The sequence below is a fragment of the Bufo gargarizans genome, chromosome 5 (assembly GCF_014858855.1).
Source record: "Bufo gargarizans isolate SCDJY-AF-19 chromosome 5, ASM1485885v1, whole genome shotgun sequence".
Taxonomy (NCBI): Eukaryota; Metazoa; Chordata; class Amphibia; order Anura; family Bufonidae; genus Bufo; species Bufo gargarizans.
Window position 1 is genome coordinate 356,153,787 of NC_058084.1, and position 22,667 is coordinate 356,176,453.

General features: G+C 41.2%; 1 protein-coding gene across 1 annotated transcript in view; it reads right to left on the bottom strand.

Annotated features, from left to right (window-relative positions):
* TBC1D5 (TBC1 domain family member 5) overlaps window positions 1-22,667 on the bottom strand; it is a 603,675-nt gene that overhangs the window by 131,288 nt on the left and 449,720 nt on the right. Inside the window, exon 16 of the mRNA XM_044293280.1 lies at window positions 17,255-17,361. Coding sequence (XP_044149215.1) covers window positions 17,255-17,361 — 107 coding nt within the window. The remainder of the gene's footprint in view (window positions 1-17,254; window positions 17,362-22,667) is intronic.

The window sequence follows — 22,667 nt, forward strand, 5'->3', positions numbered from 1 at the left end:
TTAAAGGGGTTGTCCACTTTTTACTATTGATGACCTATCATCAATATCAGATCAGCCAACTATGGTGTCCTCATTCACTTCTATTGGACAGATCTGTCTGTTCAAGTGAATAGGATGCCATACTTATAATTACACTGCTCGCCACAACAGTTGTGCTGGCGAGCAGGTAAACAGGGCAGAGAAGGCAGCGCTCGTTCTCTTCAAACTGCTGATCGTCAGGGGTGCGATACCTGGCATCCCTTTAAGGCTAACTGCACATGGTTGCGGGTTGTCTTGCTGAAATTCTGCACAAGTTTCCGTGTGGATTTCTGTGTGTTTCCAAACCAAAAACTGAATCGGTTACTTGCAGTTTTTGATGAAGATTTTCTGCAGATCTCATCCTTGTACTGAAAAAGGTAAAATCCATGTGCAAAAACTGCTAGTTATCTGCAACCTGTGCTGGTAGCCTAACCTTCACTACACAGCCTTTTTATTTCTTTTTTGTTCATCATTATTTTACAAAGAGCCATAACATTTTTACTTTTCTGTTCACCTAGCTATACAAAAGCTCTTTATTTTTATTTTTTATTAGACAAGCCCCCTCCTTCTGTCCAAAGGCCAAGGTTGCTATTTACTGTGGCATCTCTAAAGGGTTAAATAACCAGAGTCATCTCAGATCCCAGTCATTGCGTCAGGGTGCCAACTGTGTTACATAGCTGGCAGCTAATCCGCCTACGGATGCTCAGGTCGTCAGCCTGCTCCATATACACTGTACCAGTGATGTACAGTTACATAGTGGTGTGGGTAAGATTTAAAGGGGTTGTCTGAAAAAGGAGCTAGGCCACGGCGCTCCAGTAACCGTGGCCAGTGACGTCATGTGGCCTAGGCACAGCTCAATCCCATTCAAGTGAATGGACCTATTCTGCAAAACGGTGAGGTGAGCGCCGCGGCCTCTTCAAACAGCTGACCGGTGGTGGTGCCGCCCACCAATCAGATACTGATGACCCGTCCTATGATAGATCAGGATATAGCGTTATTATTTGGTAATGTTATTTAAACTTGAGAGATGATAAAATCAGAAAGACACATACTGCAATGTAATTGTTTACTGTAAGTACATTTTTCACTGTGTGTAGTAGCTTTTTTATATTTTATGGCTCAAGCCATAAAACCAGTGTTACAATAACTTTTAACATAAACTCATTGTAAGAATAAGAAAGATTTATCTTTATGTTATTTTTTTTTCAAATTTCCAGTAGACTTTTATGAGAGCTGTATTACAGCTCTATACCACTCAGTGGTTGTAAGGAAACCTAATACCGTAACGTTCACGAGCGTTTAGAATGTTGCAGTATACTGTTACATTTATACATCAGGAACACAGACAGTTTTTAACAATTCAACACAAAAGGTGAATGATCCAAAAAAGAGAAGCTGCGCCTTTCAGAATTAGCTTTTTTTTTGCCGTAATTTTGTGCTTTGTTAAATACCGATACACCGCAGTGTTCTTTAAAAACCTCGCTGCCATGGAGATGAACGACATATATTCCATTCAAGTCTTCAGCCATATTGGCATTGCGGAGAAGCAAAAGTGGTCAAAAATGATCTGCATTTACTTACTGTATTAATTAAGACAGAATCATTTAGAGTTATGATCCAAACATTGTAAAGAGAAAAAATAAAAAAAAGAGACACAAAATACGTAAAAATTGTAGCCCGGAGAAAAATGACATTTGGTTTACAGAATATATTATTGCCTCATTGCCAAGGGAAATGAAAGCGTCATTAGAAAACAAAATTACTCAGCTGTTTATAAGCAAAAAGCTCAAGGGGAAATTCATAGGCCCCAAAAGGAAAGGCACATTAGGGTTAGGCAAACATATGTTGCAGGTGTTTTAGAGGAGACAGGTGGGCCAAACCTCAGCCACTAAAAGGGATTTAGAGGAACATAACAGAAACCAAATTGTCTGAAAGCAAGCGGGTGATGAAGATACATAGCGATACTTAACTGTATATGCAAAGTGAAACTGTCAGAAAAAATATTTGTCTCTTCAGTGCCAGCGAAACAGATTTTTTATCCCCTTTCTGTTTCTATTTTTTTGGGGATTGTAAAATTCTGCAGTATTTTAAACCAGGAACAAACAGCCTGATAGAACTGCAATTACCGCAAAAATGAAAAGGATTAACTAAATTAGCCTTATTTAAACAAATATTCCTAAAAAAAGACAAAGTGTGTAGAAATCCTCTCCTTGGTCTCCTTTGTGATGTTAGATCCATCTTAATTCTTCCAAAGCCTGTGATATTTCTAAATGAAAATGCTAATTTAGCCTTTTATTTTGCAGTTGCTGTCGGAGCTGAAGATGGTCAATGCACGAGCACCTCGCAGAGCCTTGCCAGCGCCATCTATCTGATGGTAAAGTATGTGACGCGTCCAATTTTCTCTGTTATTTTATATCATTTATATCTTTGCTAATTCCTGCTCAAGTTGTGAACGTTTTACGCAACAAACAAGAAGCATGGGGATAGTTCATTGTACACTGCAGCTCAGTGCAGTAAGTTACTGTAGAACTAGCATGCAAGTGCATGCCGGGTTTACTTTTTACAGCATTTTTATACATTTACAATCTTTAAAATCTGTTTCTTAAAAAAAATAAAAAATTACATTTCAGTAGTTACCAGTAGTAGCACATTATCTTTTACAAATGAAACAATACAGTACTTTTTACTTAAAGGCTACGTACACAATTGGGGGCAATTTTTATTTATTTATTATTACATTGTACTCATGTTGAGCTAAAAACATATTTTTTTTAATTGGTCTTTTTTTAAAATATGGCGCATTTTTTCTGTAAAGAGCTGAAATTTTCTAGTAGCACTGTGTCTTTTCCATCAGACCAGGAGCTGATGGACTCCTTATCTCTGCTCTCTGACCTCCTAAACACTCATTATAGCTCAGTTCTTAACTTATTGATAAGAATGTGGCATAAATAAGTTTTTATGACCTCTCAGTAGTTTAGAGATAAGGTTTATTAGATGACTGGCACAAAGTGAAAGTACCAGTCACACAGCTAGAAAAACAGGACAGCTCAATATTTTTAATAACGGCCAATCTAAAAAAAAAAAAAATTGTCAATGTAATCAGAAAAAAATAGCAGAGACTGTGGAAAAAAGCACCATAAATAGAAAATGCTGTGTTTGAAAAAAAACTCACCAAAAATTCTAAAAAAATGTTTACCCTGCCATTTTTCACCTCAAGGACCAGGCCATTTTTTGCAAATCTGACGTGTCACTTTACGTGGTGATAACTTTAAAATGCTTTTCCTTATCCAAGCCATTCTGAGAATGTTTTCTCTTAACATATTGTACTTCATGACAGTGGCAAATTTGAGTCAAAATATTTCACTTTTATTTATAAAAAATACCAATTTACCCAAAACTTTACATTCCCCATAGGTCTCCTTCATGTTTGGATCATTTTGTAAATTACATTTTCTTTTTTTGGGACGTTAGAAGGCTTAGAAGTTTGAAGAAAATCTTGAAATTTGACCAGTTCAGGTCTGAAGTCACTTTGTGAGGCTTACATAATATAAACCACCCATAAATAGCCCCATTTTAGAAACTACACCCCTCAAGGTATTCAAAACTGATTTTACAAACTTTGGTAACCCTTTAGGTGTTCCACAAGAATGAAAGAAAAATGAAGATGACATTTCAGAATTTTCATTTTTTGGCAAATCATTTTAATCAATTTTTTCCAGTAAGTGTTAACAGCCACACAAAACTCAATATTTATTGCCCTGATTCTGTAGTTTACAGAAAAACCCCATATGTGGTTGTAAACTGCTGTACGGGCACACGGCAGGGCGCAGAAGGAAAGGAACGCCATATGGTTTTTGGAAGGCCAATTTCACTGGGATAATTTTAAGTTGCCATGTCACATTTGAAGACCCCCTGATGAACCCCTAGAGTAGAACTTCCCCAAAAATGACCCCATTTTGGAAACTACGGGATAAGATGGCAGTTTTGTTGGTACTATTTTAGGGTACATATGATTTTTGGTTGCTCTATATTACACTTTTTGTGAGGCAAAAAAAATAGCTGTTTTGGCACAGTTTTTATTTTTTGGTATTTACAATGTTTATCTGACGAAGGCATAGTTTGCTGGACTGTTTTTTTTACACCATATCCCATTTAAAAAGCCCCCTGATGCACCCCTAGAGTAGGAACTCAAAAAAATTACCCCTATTTGGAAACTACGGGATAAGGTGGCAGTTTTGTTGGTAATATTTTAGGGTACATATGATTTTTGGTTGCTCTATATTACACTTTTTGTAAGGCAAGGTAACAAAAAATTGCTGTTTTGGCACCATTTAAATTTTTTGTTATTTACGATGTTCATCTGACAGGTTGGATCATGAGCTATTTTTATAGAGCAGATTTGTTACGGATGTGACAATACCAAATATGACTACTTGTTTTGGTTGTTTGTTTCAGTTTTACATAATAAAGCATTTTTGAAAAAAAAAAAAAAGGTTTTTTAGTATCTCCATATTCTGAAAGCCATAGTTTATTTTTATTTTTTGGCGACTGTCTTATGTAGGGTCTCATTTTTTGCGGGATGAGATGACGGTTTTATTGGTACAATTTTGGAGTGTGTATGACTTTTTGATCGCTTGGTATTACACTTTTTTTTACGGTGTTCACCTGAGGGGAATGTGATATTGGTCATGTGATATTGTTATACAGCAGGTGATTTTTTTTTTTTTTAACATGTCTACTTTTTTTTATTTACTAAAGTTTTATACACTAATATTTTTTAAACAAAAATATTTTAGTGTCTTCATAGTCTGAGAGCCATATTTTTTTTTATTTTTGGCTAATTGTTTTAGGTAGGGGCTCATTTTTTGCAGGATGGGCTGACGATTACATTTATACTATTTTGATGGGGAAACGCCTTTTTGATCGCTTGGTGTTGCACTTTAATGATGTAAGGTGACATAAAAATGTTTTTTTTTAGCAAAGTTTTTATTTTACTTTTTGGACAGTGTTCACCTGAGGGGTTAGATCATATGATATTTTTATAGAGCCAGTCTATATGAATGCGGTGATATGTAATATGTCTACTTTTCTTTTTTTTTGGAAAGGAAGCTTTTTTTTTTACTTGAAATTTTAATTTTTTTTATTATAAAAAAAAACATTTTTTTTCACTTTATTTTACTTTTTATATTTGTCCCACTTTGGGACTTCACCTTTTCAGGGTTTTATCCCTGTTTTAATTCAGTACAATACATTCTGTATTGTACTGAATTGAACTGTCAGCCTCTCACACAGTGATACGCTGACAGTTGCCTAGGAGACCCAGCGCTCAGGCTGGATCTCCTGGGCTTCCGTAGGCTGGCAGCTTCAATGCCTGTGTAAGGGGCTGCCGTGGCAACCATCGACCCCCTGCCAGCGCAGGGGGGGCAATGGAGTCAGAGGGAGCCCCCTCCCTCTGTATACCCCGTACGTGCCGCGGTCATCGCTGACCGCCGCACGTGAAAGGGTTAATCCGCCGGCATAACCGCACACAGCGATGCCGGCGGATGCAGCAGGGGCCCGGCTTTCAGTAACAGCGGGGCCTGTGCTGCGGATCCCATCATGTACATGTACATGCAGGAAAGGGTTAACAAACCAGAGCACTGATGGAGCATTAAATAAACATTAAATAAACAGACTTTACATGTAAAGACTGCTGTGAGTGGGACCCAGTTTAAAGGGGTCACTATTCACATAGGGCCATGAGGGGACCACCATAAGATGCTATATGTGTGTCATCCACAGATCCCCCCAATAACAGTGCATCACACACAGATCGTCCCCATAACAGTGTATCATTCACAGATCCCCCATAATAATGCATCAGCCACAGATCACCATTAGTTCAAAACCCACCAAAAGCACACCTTTGGGTTCCAATTTTTCCCCCCCTTATTTTCCTCCTTAAAAACCTAGGTGCGTCTTATCATCAGGTGCGTCTTATAAAGCGGAAAATACGGTAATACTCTTGGAAAATTAAATATTTTTTGTGTTCTGATCATTAGGATTGGATGTCCTTGACTAGACAGCAGCTTGAAAAACACATCTGTTTTCTATAGCTATAATATTTCTGCATATCTACAGTATTTCTCAATAATGTATATTCATACTGTTTCACAAATTTAAAGAGAATAAAAACAAGCAAGGGGTGGATAAAAAATTACAGCAAATGTCAACTACATAAAACACTCAATGTACAGTAATAAAAGCATCTTTTTTTGTATTTTCTTACATCCGATATTGCAAAAAACTAGATGACAGCAAAAACTTGAATTTATGGAGTTTCTTAGGGCCTGTTCACATCATCAGATCACAGCAACAAACTATTGCCTGCAGGTAGGTAATGTATAATTTATTGCCAATAGATCTACCCCATTAAAACATATTCTTTATCACATACATTAAAACCACAGTGAAATATCAAAGAAAATATTACATATGATAAGAAGGGGTCCTGATACTCAGGGATACGCCACTGAAAAAATATCTCCTTAAAGGGGTTGTGCACCTTTGGGGGCAGACCAGTGAAGGGAAGTCTACTTACCTGGTTCCTAGAGCTGGCTCACCACTCCTTCTCTCCCTGGCCTCGACTGCTGCACTGTGCCCCTGCCTAGGATGTCAAGGTCTGTTTTGATGCTGCTGCAGCCCATCGCTGACCACAGTGGTGACATGCTCCCCTGGCGTCATGTTAAGTGGTCACACAAAGCTAGGGGAGCAGGTCACCACTGCAGACAGCGATTTGCTGCAGTGGCGTCAAAACGGAAGTGGACATCCTGGGAGTGAAGCTTAGCAACCAAGGTCAGGGAGAGAAGGAGTCGGTACCCAGTGCCAGGAAGCGGGTAAGTAAGCTTACCTTCGGTTTGCAAAAAAAAACTAAAAGTGCCAACCCCTTTAAGATCCACCAATAACATTAATAAGGGATAGGTTACCAACTGCTAATTCCTGTAGAACCGTTTAAAAAAAAAAGCAACAATTTATAAAAAAAAAAATTGTTCATCTAAGGGTCCATTCACACGTCCGCAAGTGTTTTGTGGTCTGCAAATTGTGGATCCGCAAAGCACGGACATAGGCCATGTGCATTCTGCATTTTGCCCTCTGATAAAAATGCCTTTTCTTGTCTGTGGCTGCGGACAAGAATAACACGGTGTGCTGTCCGCATCTTTTAAGGCCCCATCGAAATGAATGGGTCAGCACCCTTTCCACAAAATTGCAAAACACATGCGGACCCATTCATATGGATGTGTGAATGGACACTTAACATATCATAGCATGAGGGCTTGTTTTTTGCAGAATTTTTTTTTTAGGGCTTTTAATGTTTTTTGTTTTTTTTTAGGGTGACGGTGTGTAAAGACACCACAGTTCTCTCATTGATTTTAGGGAAATAATCAGTCAGCACTCTGGAAAAAGGTGGTGCTGGTATCCTGGGTCACAGGCCCCTACATCCAAGTAGAAGAAGTGGATCAGCACATAAATCTTGACTTTATTGCCATAAACAAAATACTGGCAATTCGTTTAAATAGCCTTTTTCAAACGAATTGATTTTAGGGTTTCGTGTTTACTGTGTTCAGTGCATAACTGGGTCAGTATGATTACGGAAATACCAAATTTATACAGTTTATATTATGTTTTACTACTTTAAAAAACATTAAAAAACATTTAAAAAAATTACCTTGTGTCACCATGTTCTGACACCTATGACTTTTAGATTTTTTTTATATTTTTTCTTTATATATATATAATGAAAATTTGAAAATAAAGTTTAAATATTTTGCCATTTTTAATATTGAAGCTGTGATTGTTTGTCCTATACGCTGCAGTACTTCAGGGGCAGGGTGTAATAGGTGCAGTAACAGGATAAGCATGGGAGTCACCCAGCTGCCATGGCGACTGCTCAGCATCTGACGATTGAGCTGTGTGGGGTGTGGTGAACAGATGATTGGACGACCTCATCCAAGTGTCTAACTATTCAGATATTAGACCGTGGCATCTGATGGGTAAGACTGCTGGGATCAAAGTTATGACTGATCCCGGCAGTGAGAGTCATATTACGACACTTTGTATTAAATAGGTACTTGAAGCCACATGACAGTAGGGCACAGGGTGGGAAGGGGTTAATGTTGCTTGGTTTAGAAAATACATTTTTAAATACCTTATTAGGGGACATTCACATGTGGTAGATTTTGTTGCAGAAGAGTCTGTGACTAAAAATCTGTTCCATTTATCTAAGTGCATCTGCAGCACGTGCATGGATTTTTGTAGACCCCATTCGAATGACATTTTTTTTTCATTAATTTTTTATTTAGCTGCAGTTTTAGTCATAATCAGGTGGAAATGGGGGTTCATTATGTTATTAAATAGGTTGTCCAGGAATTAACAATAACCAGTAAACACCTGTTAACTCTCCTGCAGCTCCAGCCCGCTGCTCCAATGCAATGAAATGTCATGTACATCCAGGTAACCGCTGCAGCCAGTCACTGGCCTCAGCATCCCCATGCTATAAATGCTAATTTCACCGCTCAGGCCGGTGATTGCAGAAGTCACATGGATGCACGGCACGTCATTCCTGCTGCAAAGTAAAATAGACTGAAAGACCTAATGGAGATGCAGCACAGGATTTAACCAGTAACGGTTAGTTTCTCTTTTACCACATTCCTTGCTATTCGAACATTTTAGCAAAATCCAGGAAAACCCAGTAGATTCAGCAGCACACTAATAAGCTCTCATCCACACTAATCCAAGCAGTAAATGTCAGCTTTCCAACTTGCCATTGGATGATGGACAAACAGGAACCAGTATTAATGACTTCTATATGAATTCCTCTTTGCTTTATTCATATGGTGAATGTATAGTATTAGACACTACATATTACTGCAGATCTGTCAGGTCTCCTACGCTGCTCTATCTGAGGGCCTAGAGGATATGCTGATGTCATAGTGAGTCCTGTCTCCCACAGAACATCCTGCACAGGAGACCTATCAATAACTCTGTGCAGGACTCCCAGGCTTTCTCTAGGAGTCCTGGTTTCATCTAAAAAGTTTTTGCATGAAAATCATAGACAATGACGTCAGCCTCTCACCCTCTATTCTATGCGGACTTCCTAGAAGAATGGATACGCTTTTCTTGCCTGAGGGCCACCTTGTCACTGAACCAACCCCACATAAACCTTAAAGGGGTATTACCATCTGAGATGTTTATGGCATATTGAAGGTACTCTGCACACATTCATGGTCACCTCCCCAGCTGATCTTCTTACTCTTGGAATGTCACACAGGGTTCTGGAGACCTCCATTTTGATTAAATATGAGGATCCCCAGGATAGTCTCATAGCACACCAGTACTTACCAGCACCACCCTCACCTGGTGTCCAAAGGAGCAGTTCAAACTGGTACAGACAGAGGGCAGTACAGAAGATGTAGTGCCACACTGTACTGTAAAGAGGTGATTTAACACAGGTGATTCTCTTTTGTTAGAGAAACGGTTGGATCTGACTTTGATGCATTATATGTTGAGTCTAGTTTCAACTTACGATTACCCAAGAAAGACCATTGTATGTTGAAAATACTGCATCCTGAGGTCATTGTATCTTGACAGACCACTGTACCGCCCCAGCAGAACCAAATACCACAGTCTAACACAATATACTGCATCAGCAGAATCAAATACCACAGTGTGGCACACAGTATGAAACTGTTTCATTGTCCTGAGGACGGCAATATAGTTGAATTCAGGAGGGCACCTGCAGCCACCGGCCAGGTGCATAAGTGCCTGATGCTCCTACATTAATTAATGCTGAGAACATCAGATATTTAAGCATGTTGCTGTTGGCCAACAGGAAGGCTTGGGTGGCCCTCTGGGAAGTTTCCCTGTAGTCTATAGCCAGTCCACCCATGGTTGTACGTCCACACCACCGGCAACTAGCTGATTTAGTAGCGACTGTGCCTGGTATTACAGCTCGGCCCTAATCATTTCAATAGGACTGAGCACCAGGCACAGCCAATACTAAAAATATGAAGCTGTGTCTGGTGAACAATGAAGGTAATGTGGCACTTGTCACTTGCAGAGGTGCCGAAAACCTTACCCTTAACAATCTCTTATTGACTGCCAATCCTAAGGATAGACCCTCAATTTTGTAGTCCTGAATAAAGTCTTTTAGTATCCTGGCCAAAACAGATTATCTTGTTTGTGTACCTGGCAGCCCTCTATCTATTGTAGAATTGCCACCATTTTTGGGTAAAATATTGGCATACAGGTAATACTGCCATGAGGTGATGAATTCAAGTGTGTTTAGTATCTCATGTACTTTATGGGCAATAGTCACCATCTTGATAAATTTGAAACACACTATGCAAACATCCAGCATGCTGGAAGAAATATCGGGGCTTGAAAAAAAGACTCAGAAATAAGGCTTACAGGTTTTTTGGGTTTACGGACTCAAACATTTTGAGACATTTTGCATTTTTACTCTGCTAACGCAGTTTTGAAAATTGGTAGGTTAACGGAGCGTGGTTGGGTAACCTGTTAAGGTAATTTAAGGAGCACCTTAAACCAGCCATCCTCCTAAACCAGCCATACTTAAAAGGATACCTGTCCTGTTGTAATTGGTTGTGGCATTCCCAAGAAAATAGACTTTTATTCTTTACACAAATGATAGCTTCAGTGCACTGAGGGGCAGGGCATAGTGCACTTCAGGTTTTCACTGCTGGCCACACATCTCGGTGCATTGAAGCCCACATCTGCATAAAGAATACCGTAAGTGGCTTTTCTTGGGAATGCCACATTAAATTTTCACAAGACCGGTATCATTTTAGAAAGCATCAACCCTACCAGGCAGTATGCCTAGTTTAATAGGGTTGATCCTGCTGTCAGGTGTCAGATTTATCAACTGAGACTTTTTAAAGAGTCCCAAACAAGTGTCCCGACCTTCTCCAGTGACAGGGCAGTGTAGAAAGTGGCGTAAAATATCAAGACAGAAACGTTAGACTTAAAGGTGCACCACACTTATCAAACATCATGTGACATTTGATAAATTTGGCCCAAATTAAGGCAATGCAGATTCCTGCAAAACTGACTTTAATCTTTTTATCCTAATAAATCATAAAATAGCTCCCCATATGCCTTTATATAATAGTTTGAGGCCTCATTCACATCAAGTGCTGCCCGCGTCTTTTACGGCCCCCAAAGAAATTAATGGGTCTACATTCAATCAGCAAAAAATGTGGATCGGTATATATACGGTAGTGTGCACGGGACCTGTGTTTTTCTACACCACATTACTATTTTTATTGATTTGATTAAAGGGGTTTTCCCTTACCGTAGTTTGATATTGATGGCGTATCCTCAGGATATCTGATCGGTGGGGGTCCAACTCCTGGCACCCCTGCCGATTAGCTTTTTCGAGAGTCGTGGCTTCTTTCTAAGCCAGTGACGCTTATCAGCCTAGCATAGGATCCCATACCAAGCCCAGACGCCACACAATGAACGGCACTGTGCTTGGTTAGCTGTGAAGAGGCTGCAGCGCTTGCGCGATTGCTGTGTCCCTTCAAGCAGCCGTTCAGCAGGGGTGACACGAGTTGGACCCCACTGATCAGACATTGATTCCTGAGGATAGTTCATCAGTATCTCCTGGAAAACCCATTTAAAATACAGTGTACAATAATTAAACAATGTGTCACAGTCAAATGCTATTGGATCTTTGTATCACCACAATGACTTGAATTTAAAGGGATATATGCATATAAACTGCGCTCAGCACAATATACGGCATTTACTGCTAGTCACTTCTGGCTATTGCTATAAACACAAATGGTCATAAAAAGCTCTTGTTTTGTTCTTAGTTGCTCATTTGAAATGTTAATGCTCGCTATACAAATTTAGCAATGTGGTAGGTATCACTCATTGTGATAAGGTGAACACTTCTAACATCAACGAAACATGGCTCTGGATGTGCAGGAAGAAAATACTTCTACGCTGATGTCGCTGTATTAGAATTTTATTTGCTAAAGGGTAGAGGCAGATTTTCCAAATTCACTGTTAACTTAAAACAATAGTCTCAAACCTTTTATTCTCAGGCCTTACTGCCTCCAGGACATGGCGGAACATCTGGCTATTTAGAGAAAACAATATGTTCACATCCTCTATGACTTTTAGTTTCTAATTGGGCTTAAGTTTTTCCTCTCTTAAAAGAAAAAGCTGGTAAACACCAAGGAGGTCATTTAAAGAGCAATATAGCCCAAGCGTGGAGGGCACATGGAGTCTCAATGTAACTGCCGTTTGGTGTGAAGCTCAATTAAAGGGATCGTCAGATTGTCAAATGTATACAGTTGGCAAAACGTAGGCTGATGGTTGAACAATCGATCATCTGTTAAATGATTGTGACACTTTTTCTGACATATTACTACTGATGACCTGTCCTCTGTAAGGGTCTGACACCCGGCACCCCGCCGATCAGCTGTTTGAGAGAGCACCGGTACTCCTGTGAGTGCCATGGCCTTCTCTCTGCTTTTCCTAGGCCAGTGACAACACATTCATGTGTCATGTGGCCTAGGAGTAGCTCAGCCCCATTCAAGTGAATGGAGCTGAGCTGCGATACCAAGCACAGTCGCTTTACAATGTACGGCACTGTGCAGGGTGAGCTGCGAGAAGGCAGCGGTGCTCACAGGAGCGCCAAAGCTTTCTCAAAACAGCGGATCAGCAGGGTTCCGGGTGTCAGACCCCCATCGATCAGATACTGATGACCTATCTTGGAAAACCCTTTTAAGTGAGCATACACATTTTAGTTTATATATTGGCCGTTACAGTCACCTAAGGGCATGACCACACAATGCAGTCAAGTGGCAGTTGCAATGTGGCCATGCTGCGGTCGAGTACCAAGCGCCCTTACGTTTCGCAACTGGGTCTTGTTTAACTAAAGAAACCACACTGCTCAGTCGGTCTGCATTGTTAAGCCTCATGCACAAGACCGTTTTTTCTTTTGCATCTACTTCACATTTTTTGCAGATTGGATGCGGACCCATTCATCTCAATGTAGTGTACAGTGTGCTATCTGCATCCACGTCTGTCCCACAAAAAAATAGAACATGTCCTATTCTTGTCCATTTTGGGGATAAGAATAGGCATTTTGACAAAAGGGTCTGTTGCCAATATCGATATTTTGTGGATCAGCAGTATTGAAGTGGCACCTTCAATACTGCGCCGATATTAACAATGCAGACCGACTAAACTGTGCGGCTTTGATCAGTTAACAAGAGCCACCTGCAGCCCATACAGCTTCACGGTACTTGACCCCGCCATGTGGTCGTACCCTAACTGGTCATACATGTTCAATGACACGAAAGCTGAACTATTTTTCTGGGAACGTTCTTCCATGGAAAGATAATTTTTGGTCTAGCAACTATCAAATGAAATTTTAAACATGGCCAACTTAGTTCCAGGCGGTGACAGTGTGTCATTAATCGGCTAAAATGACTGGTTGTGGAATTTCACCCATGGAACAATAGTTTTGGTTGTAATTGTCTGATTCAGTCAACTTGATACATATGTATATGTCCACCTTTAGACAAACGTTGGTCTAACCCAGGGCTCGACAAATCCCGGGCGCCAGGTCGCCATGGCGACCAGGAATTTGGTCCTGGCGCCTTGGGTATTTGCCATGGCATGAAAATATAATGCAAAATAGGCCCAGCACTCCAGCAGCCAGACGGGTGCAATATCTCTTTAAGTTCACAGTAGACGCGGCGTCACGCACGAGTCCGCGTCTGGTAGGTCCGCCCCTCCCGCTTCCCGCCACAGACAACAGTAAAGAGGATCGCTACTGCCTCAGGCTCACTGCAGTTAAGAGGACCGCTACTCGCACAGACTGTCCTGGTCCTTCCTTATCGCTGCGCCGTATCTCCTTCTACTCTGTGTGACTGCAGAACAAGGTGAGCTGCATTGGTGTACCGACAATAGAGGCAGACCACGCAGCTGCTATGTGGCCCATGGGGGAAGGGGGCCCGGCTGTGAATATACCCGAACCCATAATTTAACTAAATAAAAATGGTTGCTCAGAGTTCCTGTCTATGGTTCGGGGCATGTGTTTTTTTCTCCCTGCTTCCCCTGTGTTTTAATGGGCCCCTTACACAGTCCATGTTCCGCTGGCAGTCACAGTCCCTGCTTGCAGCCTAGAGCGCTTCTGTCCGCAGGGTGCTGGTTGATTTGCTAGCTAGCCGTGCACCCAGCAGAGGAACTTGAGCCGGCTGTGCTGCGGGACTATTGTTGCTGCTGGCCTTGCTGTGACCTGACCTGACTGCCGTGACCGCGAACCAGCACCACCCTCCAGACACCAGTCATCCTGCAGAGAGAGTGACTTATCGTCTCCTCCAGGATTCAGTTTGTTTGAAGATCTACTCTGCCTGCCGCTATGCCACACAGTGACAGCAACAGCAAGTGCACAGTAAGTTAGCAGCAGTGTGCACTGAAATGCCAAAGTTCAGAGTTGGGGGCAGACAGCAGGCACAGTCCATATGGAGGGGCTAAGGTGGCACTGGCACAGTTCATAAAGGGGGCTATGGTGGCACCATGGCTCCTCCTTATGAACTGTGCTTGCTGTCTGCTTATGTGCACCAAGCCACCACTATTTTGAACTGTGCTTGCCGCTGTGCTGCCTATTATATAGTGTGACACCATAGCCGCCTTCCCTCTTTCATGAACTGTGTCTGGTGTGCTTCTTATTATATAGTGCGCCACCATAGCCGCCCCCCCATGAGCTATGTCTGCTGTGCTGCCTATTATATAGTGCGCCACTATATAATAAGCAGCACAGCAGGAACAGTTCATGAGAGGTATGGCAGTGGCACACTATATAATAATCAGCCGGCACAGTTAATTGGGTGTGAACTTTTGTGATCAGATTCTGGTATTCTATTCTAGCAAAGGAGCAGAATTACCTGAATCGCTGTGTCCGCCATATGCCAAACAATGCCAGTACCCACTTTATTGCATTCATTATAATGGGATCTGTTGGGTTCCAGAGTAAGTAGGTGAGTCGTGTGTGTAGTCAGAGGGGCTAAGAACAGGGCATGGGGGCCCAATTCAAATTCTCGCTATGGGGCCCAATGATTTCTTTGTACGCCCCTGGTGAGCTGCTTTGCATATGTCAGATAGGGCCAGGGAATGAGACCGGGAGGTGCTGGAGAGGGACAAGTGGCTGAGGGACCAGCAGCTGTAATGGCGTCTGGGGCGCCCCTTACACATGAGGACAGATTCCTTCTTTATGGGGACGGAATGGATGCGGACAGCACAGGATGCGGACAGCACACAGTGTGCTGTCCGCATCCGAATTTGCGGTCTGCAACTCCGCAAAAATCTGCAACTCCGCAAAAAGATAGAGCATGTCCTATTCTTGTCCGTAGCTTGCGGACAAGAATAGGCATTTCTATGGAGGTGACGGGCTGGTGTGTTGCGGACCTGCAATTCGCTGGTCCGCAACACACCACGGACGTGTGAATGCAGCCTTATGAGGTTAAAAAAAAAACTGGCTCCTAACCTTTTTAGCTGGCTCCTAGATTCAAAGGAAATTTGTCGAGCCCTGGTCTAACCAATCGATTTCGACAGGATTCCTCCTCAAACAGAATGACTGGACATGATGCACTTCAATGTGCCCAAAGGAGATAAGCAGCTGCCTGTAGTTGTTGGCAATGGCTTATTAACCTCTCCTTACAGATAGTTTGTTAATTTGACTTCTTTTAGTTAAAAAATTTTATTGTTAATGCAGACACATATCTGAAAATTGCGAACTGAGCAGGGTCCGACCGGCTTATCAGAGGATTCTCCAGTAGGCCCAGGCTCTAACACAGTAACACAGAAGGTGGGCCTGAGGAAACTCAGTCCAACAAGGGTCCTGGTCTAGAGACACCCACTTGTCTATAGAAAGACAATCTATGCACAGAAAGAGCATTTTTTAAGTGAAGATAAAAGAGGTCAAAGGTAGCCAATGAGACAAGGTGCCCCACAGCTTCCTAATTCCTTTGAGCTTGGAAGTCTTAGGGAGTATTATATTGTCCCGATGTTAAGGAGGATGAGTGTGGGCTGTCAATAAACACATGGATTGGCGCTCGTTTGCATTGGCCTATTACACAGGCTGATGTAAAGTACATGGAGAAATGGACAGCGCAATCGGTCCTCCCCCATTCACTTCTATTGGTTATAGGCAGCACAACCCTGTGTAAGCGAGAAGTGCTGCCGATGATCAGGCATCTATCCAGAGCCGACAAATGAGCGCTTGCCTGTGTATCAACTGATCAGTAGGATTATACAGATCAATGATCAAGAACGAGCGCTCCTATGAATACTTGTTCCCGATAATCGGCTCGAAGATCACTCTGGGCAAGGCCTCATGCACATGGCTGTGTCCGTATTGCGGTCTGTAAACCACAGATCCGCAAAACAGGGATAATTTTCATGTGCAATCCGCATTTTTCTCACTCCCATCACTAGAAATGACTATTTTTGTCCACAATATGGACAACAATAGGACACGTTCTAAAATTTGCGGAACGGACATACGGATGTGGACAGCACACGGATGTCCATTTTTTTTTTTGCGGACCCATAGAAATGATGGTGTCCATATGCAATCCTCAAAAAATGCAGATCTGAACACGGATGCAGAACACTGTGGTTGAGCCTTTATGGGACCTTTGATGGACCCTACAATACTATATGTACAGAGTTTTATGTGCATTTTCTTTACCACCCATTGATGGTTTAATGGGAAAAAACATAGGCAAATAACAGCTTCCGTGAGCAGCTAGACAAGGGCAGAATAACGGCACCAAGGATAATATCATGCAGCAGCTATGTTATATGCATGTTATATGAAGTGAAAGGCTAGAACATGGAATCATAGGTAACGTCTCTCACCTGTTCTCAAAAAAAAACTGTGCAGAACTTGTTGCTACACGGCGCACGATTAATACAGATCTCCAGCATCTCCCCCCTCTACACGCACCCTCTGTGATTAATGATATGTACCATTGTCACCACAGATAGTAGATGACAGCCTCCAGACGTAATCTCTCCATGAGGTCCCAAAACTTTATGCTAATGTCTATTACTAGCTGCCAAGTAAGCTCTCCGTCTAAAACACATTTATACTCTTTGATGGTGTAATTGTTGGTGTGCTTGAGGCACGGAAGAAAACAGGCTTTTAGTGTTACTATACCTTTGGGTCTCGCAGAAACAGAGCCTTGAGAATGAGGGAGTGAACGTCACCGATCGGTGGGTAGTGCATTAGGAGACCCAGGCACGTCTGAAAGTTGCTGGAGATTACTGGAGAGAGGAAAAACAAGACACATCAGAATGTAGTGAGAGCAGCGTCTTCACATGCTTCTGACAACAAAGGGAAATATACAGACAAGCCAGTATCAATGAAACGCAATATCACCTACATGGGGAAAAAACATCTTGCTCATTATCATTATTTTGTAATTTAATTTCATTATTTTTTAATATGTTTTTGTCAGATTTGTAGTAGGTAGGTTTTACACGACCCTGTGTATATTTTTGAGGATTATTTTGAAATTGCTTTTATAAACTTTAATGAATTTTGTTCTGCTGAAAAGGGATACAACTTTTTAGAATGGTATCCACTTGGCATATATGTAACCGATTTGTTTTTTCTTTTCTTCAGGCAGATGGCAGATGTATGCCGCCAGGAAGCCTATGCGTACTGTACAAGATATGCAGATTATTATATTTTTTTTCCAATTTCCAAGTATTCATGAAATAACTACCAAATGCATAAGAATGAGTGTGTACCCCCATTTAAAGGAGTTAATTACCTTTCCTCAGGATAGGCACAATTAAGGCTAAAAAAATGCAGATAAGTGGGACACTAACCTTCCAGCACAACACTTTCCAGTAGGTGCTCTTACCACTAGTGTGAGACTGCCTGATTGTAAAGTGTACTACAGAGTGCACCGCTTGTGTTTCTGATCCCCCCACCCCCCCCTGACATTGCCTCTGACATCAGTTGTGGAGAGATACTACTGTGCACTACTAGACAATACAGTAGACAAGACAACTATAAAATACCCAGAGAGTTCAGTGTACAGGTTTTATTCTTATTAATCGCACCCATGGGCATCATACAGCTGTCTTGGCTTAAAGGGGTTATCCCATGACTAATGTAAAAAATTGAAATCAGACATCATAGAGTACATGACAATCTCTTTCTAACAAAGCTAGAACCAGCCCTGTACCTCACATGGGTCCAGAGATCTCCTCATTCATTGCTCTGCTATATTTATATCAATCTGACAGCTCAAGGGGAGTGTCTTTTCTGCTGTAGCTCAGGGGGCGTGTCCAAGTTCTCCTATCACAGCTCAGGAGGCAGTTGAAGGATGTTACTGAGCATGTGCGACAAGAAAAATGTAAAAAACCAAGGCAGCTGGCGCTATATACATTTTATTGAATAACTCAGTGGATATCTTACATTTTTTATTAGATGCAATTACAAAAGAATTCAGATCCAAGTGCTGGTTTAAAAATTGTAGAATATTTTTTGTGGTACAACCCCTTTAAGTGGAGCTACTCTTTAAAGGGATTGTCTAGCTTAAAACATTTATATAGAGTTCATAGAAAGGGTCCACAGGATCCTCATGTCTTGGCCAGAGTGGAAAGCAATTACAAATAGTTGCTCTCACCCTGGAGGACCTGTCGTGTCCTGCATTACAGACAGCACACTGATGCACTTTGCAATGCTTAATTTCTCCTGTAGTGGCGCTGTAGGGAAACTAAACACTTCCAGGTTTCCACACAGACTGCAGCTGATTACTGAGTCTGTACTAGGCTACCTCTGATAGTTCCATAGAGATGAATACAGCATAGTAGGCATGCTGGGCTTGATGCTTCGTTCATATGAGACACAAGACCCCCATTCTCGTTATCAGTAGGGGTCGTAGAGATCTGGTGGTGGGTCTAACCAGAATACCCCTTAACTGTGTTGGGTAGCTTTAGTATTACTCTGATAATATAATGCAAGCACATACAGTAGCACAGAAGTGATCCACCTTTGTTCACACAGCACTGCATAGTCTTCATCACCTAGTTACCCAGTTTACTGCAAATTAAGAAATTAAATTAATAGCTTGACTCACCACAATAGCGTTTCTGAAGCCTACTTTTACTGCTACACTTCACATAGTAAAGCTACACTGAAAACAAACACAATCTGACAGCGCTAGAGGAAGAAGAGCCGTTTCATGGTAATTTAATTCCTGAGTGACAAAACACAATACCTGTGCTTAATATGCGACTTTTCTCTTTGAGTACAGTTTTGTTCCCTCTATTCTTTTTTCCACTTCCAAAATCAGACATTTTACAAGGGCAATTACTAAACCCATCATTCAAAGCAGGTCTATGAAAACTACATTTTTTTTTCTACAATCGAAATGCAAGCAATCCATCTGCTGTGGCTGTCAAAGCAAAGGCTATTAATGATGCTTGTTTAGTATACCATATTGACTGCCTGAAACAATACTATCCGCGAGTGCATTGCAAACAAGTATTCTTTTAATGCTTATTCTTTTAAAAGGACACTTTTTAAACTCAATATTCATAGAAAAATTTTTTACAAATTTTTGATGCTTTAATGTTTTTCTTTTTCATTTTGGTAGTACTAGATCATTGAAAATTAAATACAAAATATTATCCTTTAGAGTACAGTACAGAGAGATAACATTCCCACATAGATAGGGATCCCATGGTTGTTTTACTGCTGTAGTGAGGTAATAAAAAGATGTTATCTAATAGTATAATAGTAGAGGTAGAATTTAGGATACAAGTAAGACAGTTCTATTGTACTTTTGATAGGCCTTATCAGTATAATGTGTGATGTGTGATGATGTTTATTCAGTCACTTATCCCCTTCTCTCTCTGGCCAGAGTGATTAGGCTGAAGGTGAAAGTCAAATGAGGCTATTTGTGGTGATTAACGGGTTATCCGGGAAAATATATTTATGATTTATCTTCAGGATAAGTCATCAGTATAAGATCTGTGAAGGAGCGACACCCGGGACCCCCCCTCAGCCTCTTCCTAAGCCAGTGATATCACCATACATTTGTTCGCATGGCCTAGTTGCAGCTTAGCCCCATGCAAGTCAAAGGGGCAGATCTGCAATACCAAGCACTGCCACTATAATATGTACAGCACTGTTCTTGAAAACCTTGTGAGAGCCTGCATCGCTCACCAGAGCTTTGGTAAACACAGCAGCTTCCTGAAACAGTTGATCGGTGGGGATGCCGGGACTTGGACCCCCGCTGATGTGATAATGATGACCTATCATGAGGATAAGTCATCATTATATTTTCCAGGATAAGCCCTTTAAAGTCAAACTGAGGGCTCATTCACATGATCGTGTGTACCTCATGCTGTGGTCCGCAATGCACGGGCACCATCTGTGTGTACGCAGTGTGCAGATGTGGACCCATTCACTTGAATTGGTCCGCGATCCGAGAGAGGTGGTCCTTTTTTTTGCAGTGTGGAGGCACGGACAGAACTACCAAGAGGTCATAAATACTTATTTAAGCCACATTCTTATCAATAAGATAAGAACTGAGCTATAATAAGTGTTAATAATGTCAGGGATCAGAGATAAGGAGCCTGTCCGCTCCCGAACTGATGGAAAAGAGAGAAAATCCAAAGGCTGCTGCTACTACAGCATCTCCGCTTTGTACCGAAAAAAAGTGCTCTATATCTTTATAATAAATTTGGAGACCTTTTCTCTGTACAGCTCTGAGATTCTCTAGTAACAGGCTCTGTATTTTTTATTGTTTCCTGTCAGGTAGCTCAGCTAACAGTTCCTTATCTCTGCTCTGTGACCTCCTAAAAACTCTTTATAGCTTAATTTGTATCTGACTGATAAGACTGTAGCTTAAATAAGGAAGTATAACAACTAGGGAAAAGAGCTTTAGATCAACAAAAGAAAAACAGCAGTTTAATCCGGTGATCCACAGCTCTGTGTCTATGCAAACAGTTGGATAGTGAGGTCGCTGGTGACAGATTCTCTTTAAAGAGTAGGACTGCTAAACCACGCACTCGGCCCCATTAAGCCATGCCCCATCTCCGTCCGAATAAAGGGAGGAGAGCCTAAAACTGGAGGGCACACCACGCATATGCACAGCAGCCCTCCATTAATTCCTTTAAGAGTGCCATAGAAGTGAGAGCCGCACTTGCGCGGTGCGCCTTACATTAATTTCAATGGGACTTCCGAAAATAGCTATTTTCTGTACTCCCACAGAAATTAATAGAGGGCGGCCAACCCCCTGGACTTTGCCAGCTCCTTTGGGATAGGACCCACACCTAGCAATATTCAACTTGACCAGCACATGAAGGGTTGGTTTGGGCTCGTGGGCATAAAAGGCTTGGGGTCCAGACCAAAAGCTAGGGCAATGATCGTTATCAAATTCCATTCAAAAACTCAACTTTTTTGGTCACGTGTGTGCTGCAGCCCACTTACAGGATGAGGTCTCTCCACTGAAAATGGGCCCCTGCCCTAAAGCTGGATTGTCAGAGCTTTCCTGGTTGTATTGTAACCCGGAAAAAAAGAAACCAAAACATGGCTGCAGGTTACAAATCTGAATAATTAAAAGGTATTGCCACTTCTAATCAAACAATTCTCCTGTAACATCACTTTTAATTTGATTTAAAGCTAATTGCTCCAACAAGTAAAGACAGGAATGAAATAAATAATGACGTAAATAATAAGGAAAATCTTGCGAACCTCCTAGGTTAATTAAAAATGATGCCTCATTCTACAAGCAAAGGAGCCGTTAACTTGCTTCCAACGAACCAAAACTTACATGGTTGAATTTATAGATATATATAGAACATATAATTATTATTATTATTACTGTTATTATGAGCCAGTGTTTGATAATCTCAACAGACAACTTCAGAATTAATGAATAAAAAGGTCCAACACTCGTATAGTGCGTTAGTCTATTCTCTTTGATTTTAAGTAATTTACTGACTAATTACTTCTATTTCTCACTTTACATTATATCCTTTTCATTGATTCTCTTCCACATTATTCATTATTTGGATTTTCAACGCTGTCTATGCTAAAATGCAGCAACATGCAATTAAATGTGTGGGTATATATACATATATATATATATATATATATATATATATAAACACAGTTGCAAGAAAAAGTATGTGAACCCTTTGGAATGATATGGATTTCTGTACAAATTGGTCTTAAAATGTGATCTGATCTTCATCTAAGTCACAACAATAGACAATTACAGTCTGCTTAACACACAAATAATTAAATGTTGCCATGTTTTCATTGAACACACCATATAAACATTCACAGTGCAGGTGGAAAAAGTATGTGAACCCTTGGATTTAATAACTGGTTGAACCTCCTTTGGCAGCAATAACTTCAACCAAACGTTTCCTGTAGTTGTAGATCAGAGGTGCACGGTCAGGAGTAATTCTTGACCATTCCTCTTTACAGAACTGTTTCAGTTCAGCAATATTCTTGGGATGTCTGGTGTGAATCGCTTTCTTGAGGTCATGCCACAGCATTTCAATCGGGTTGAGGTCAGGACTCTGACTGGGCCACTCCA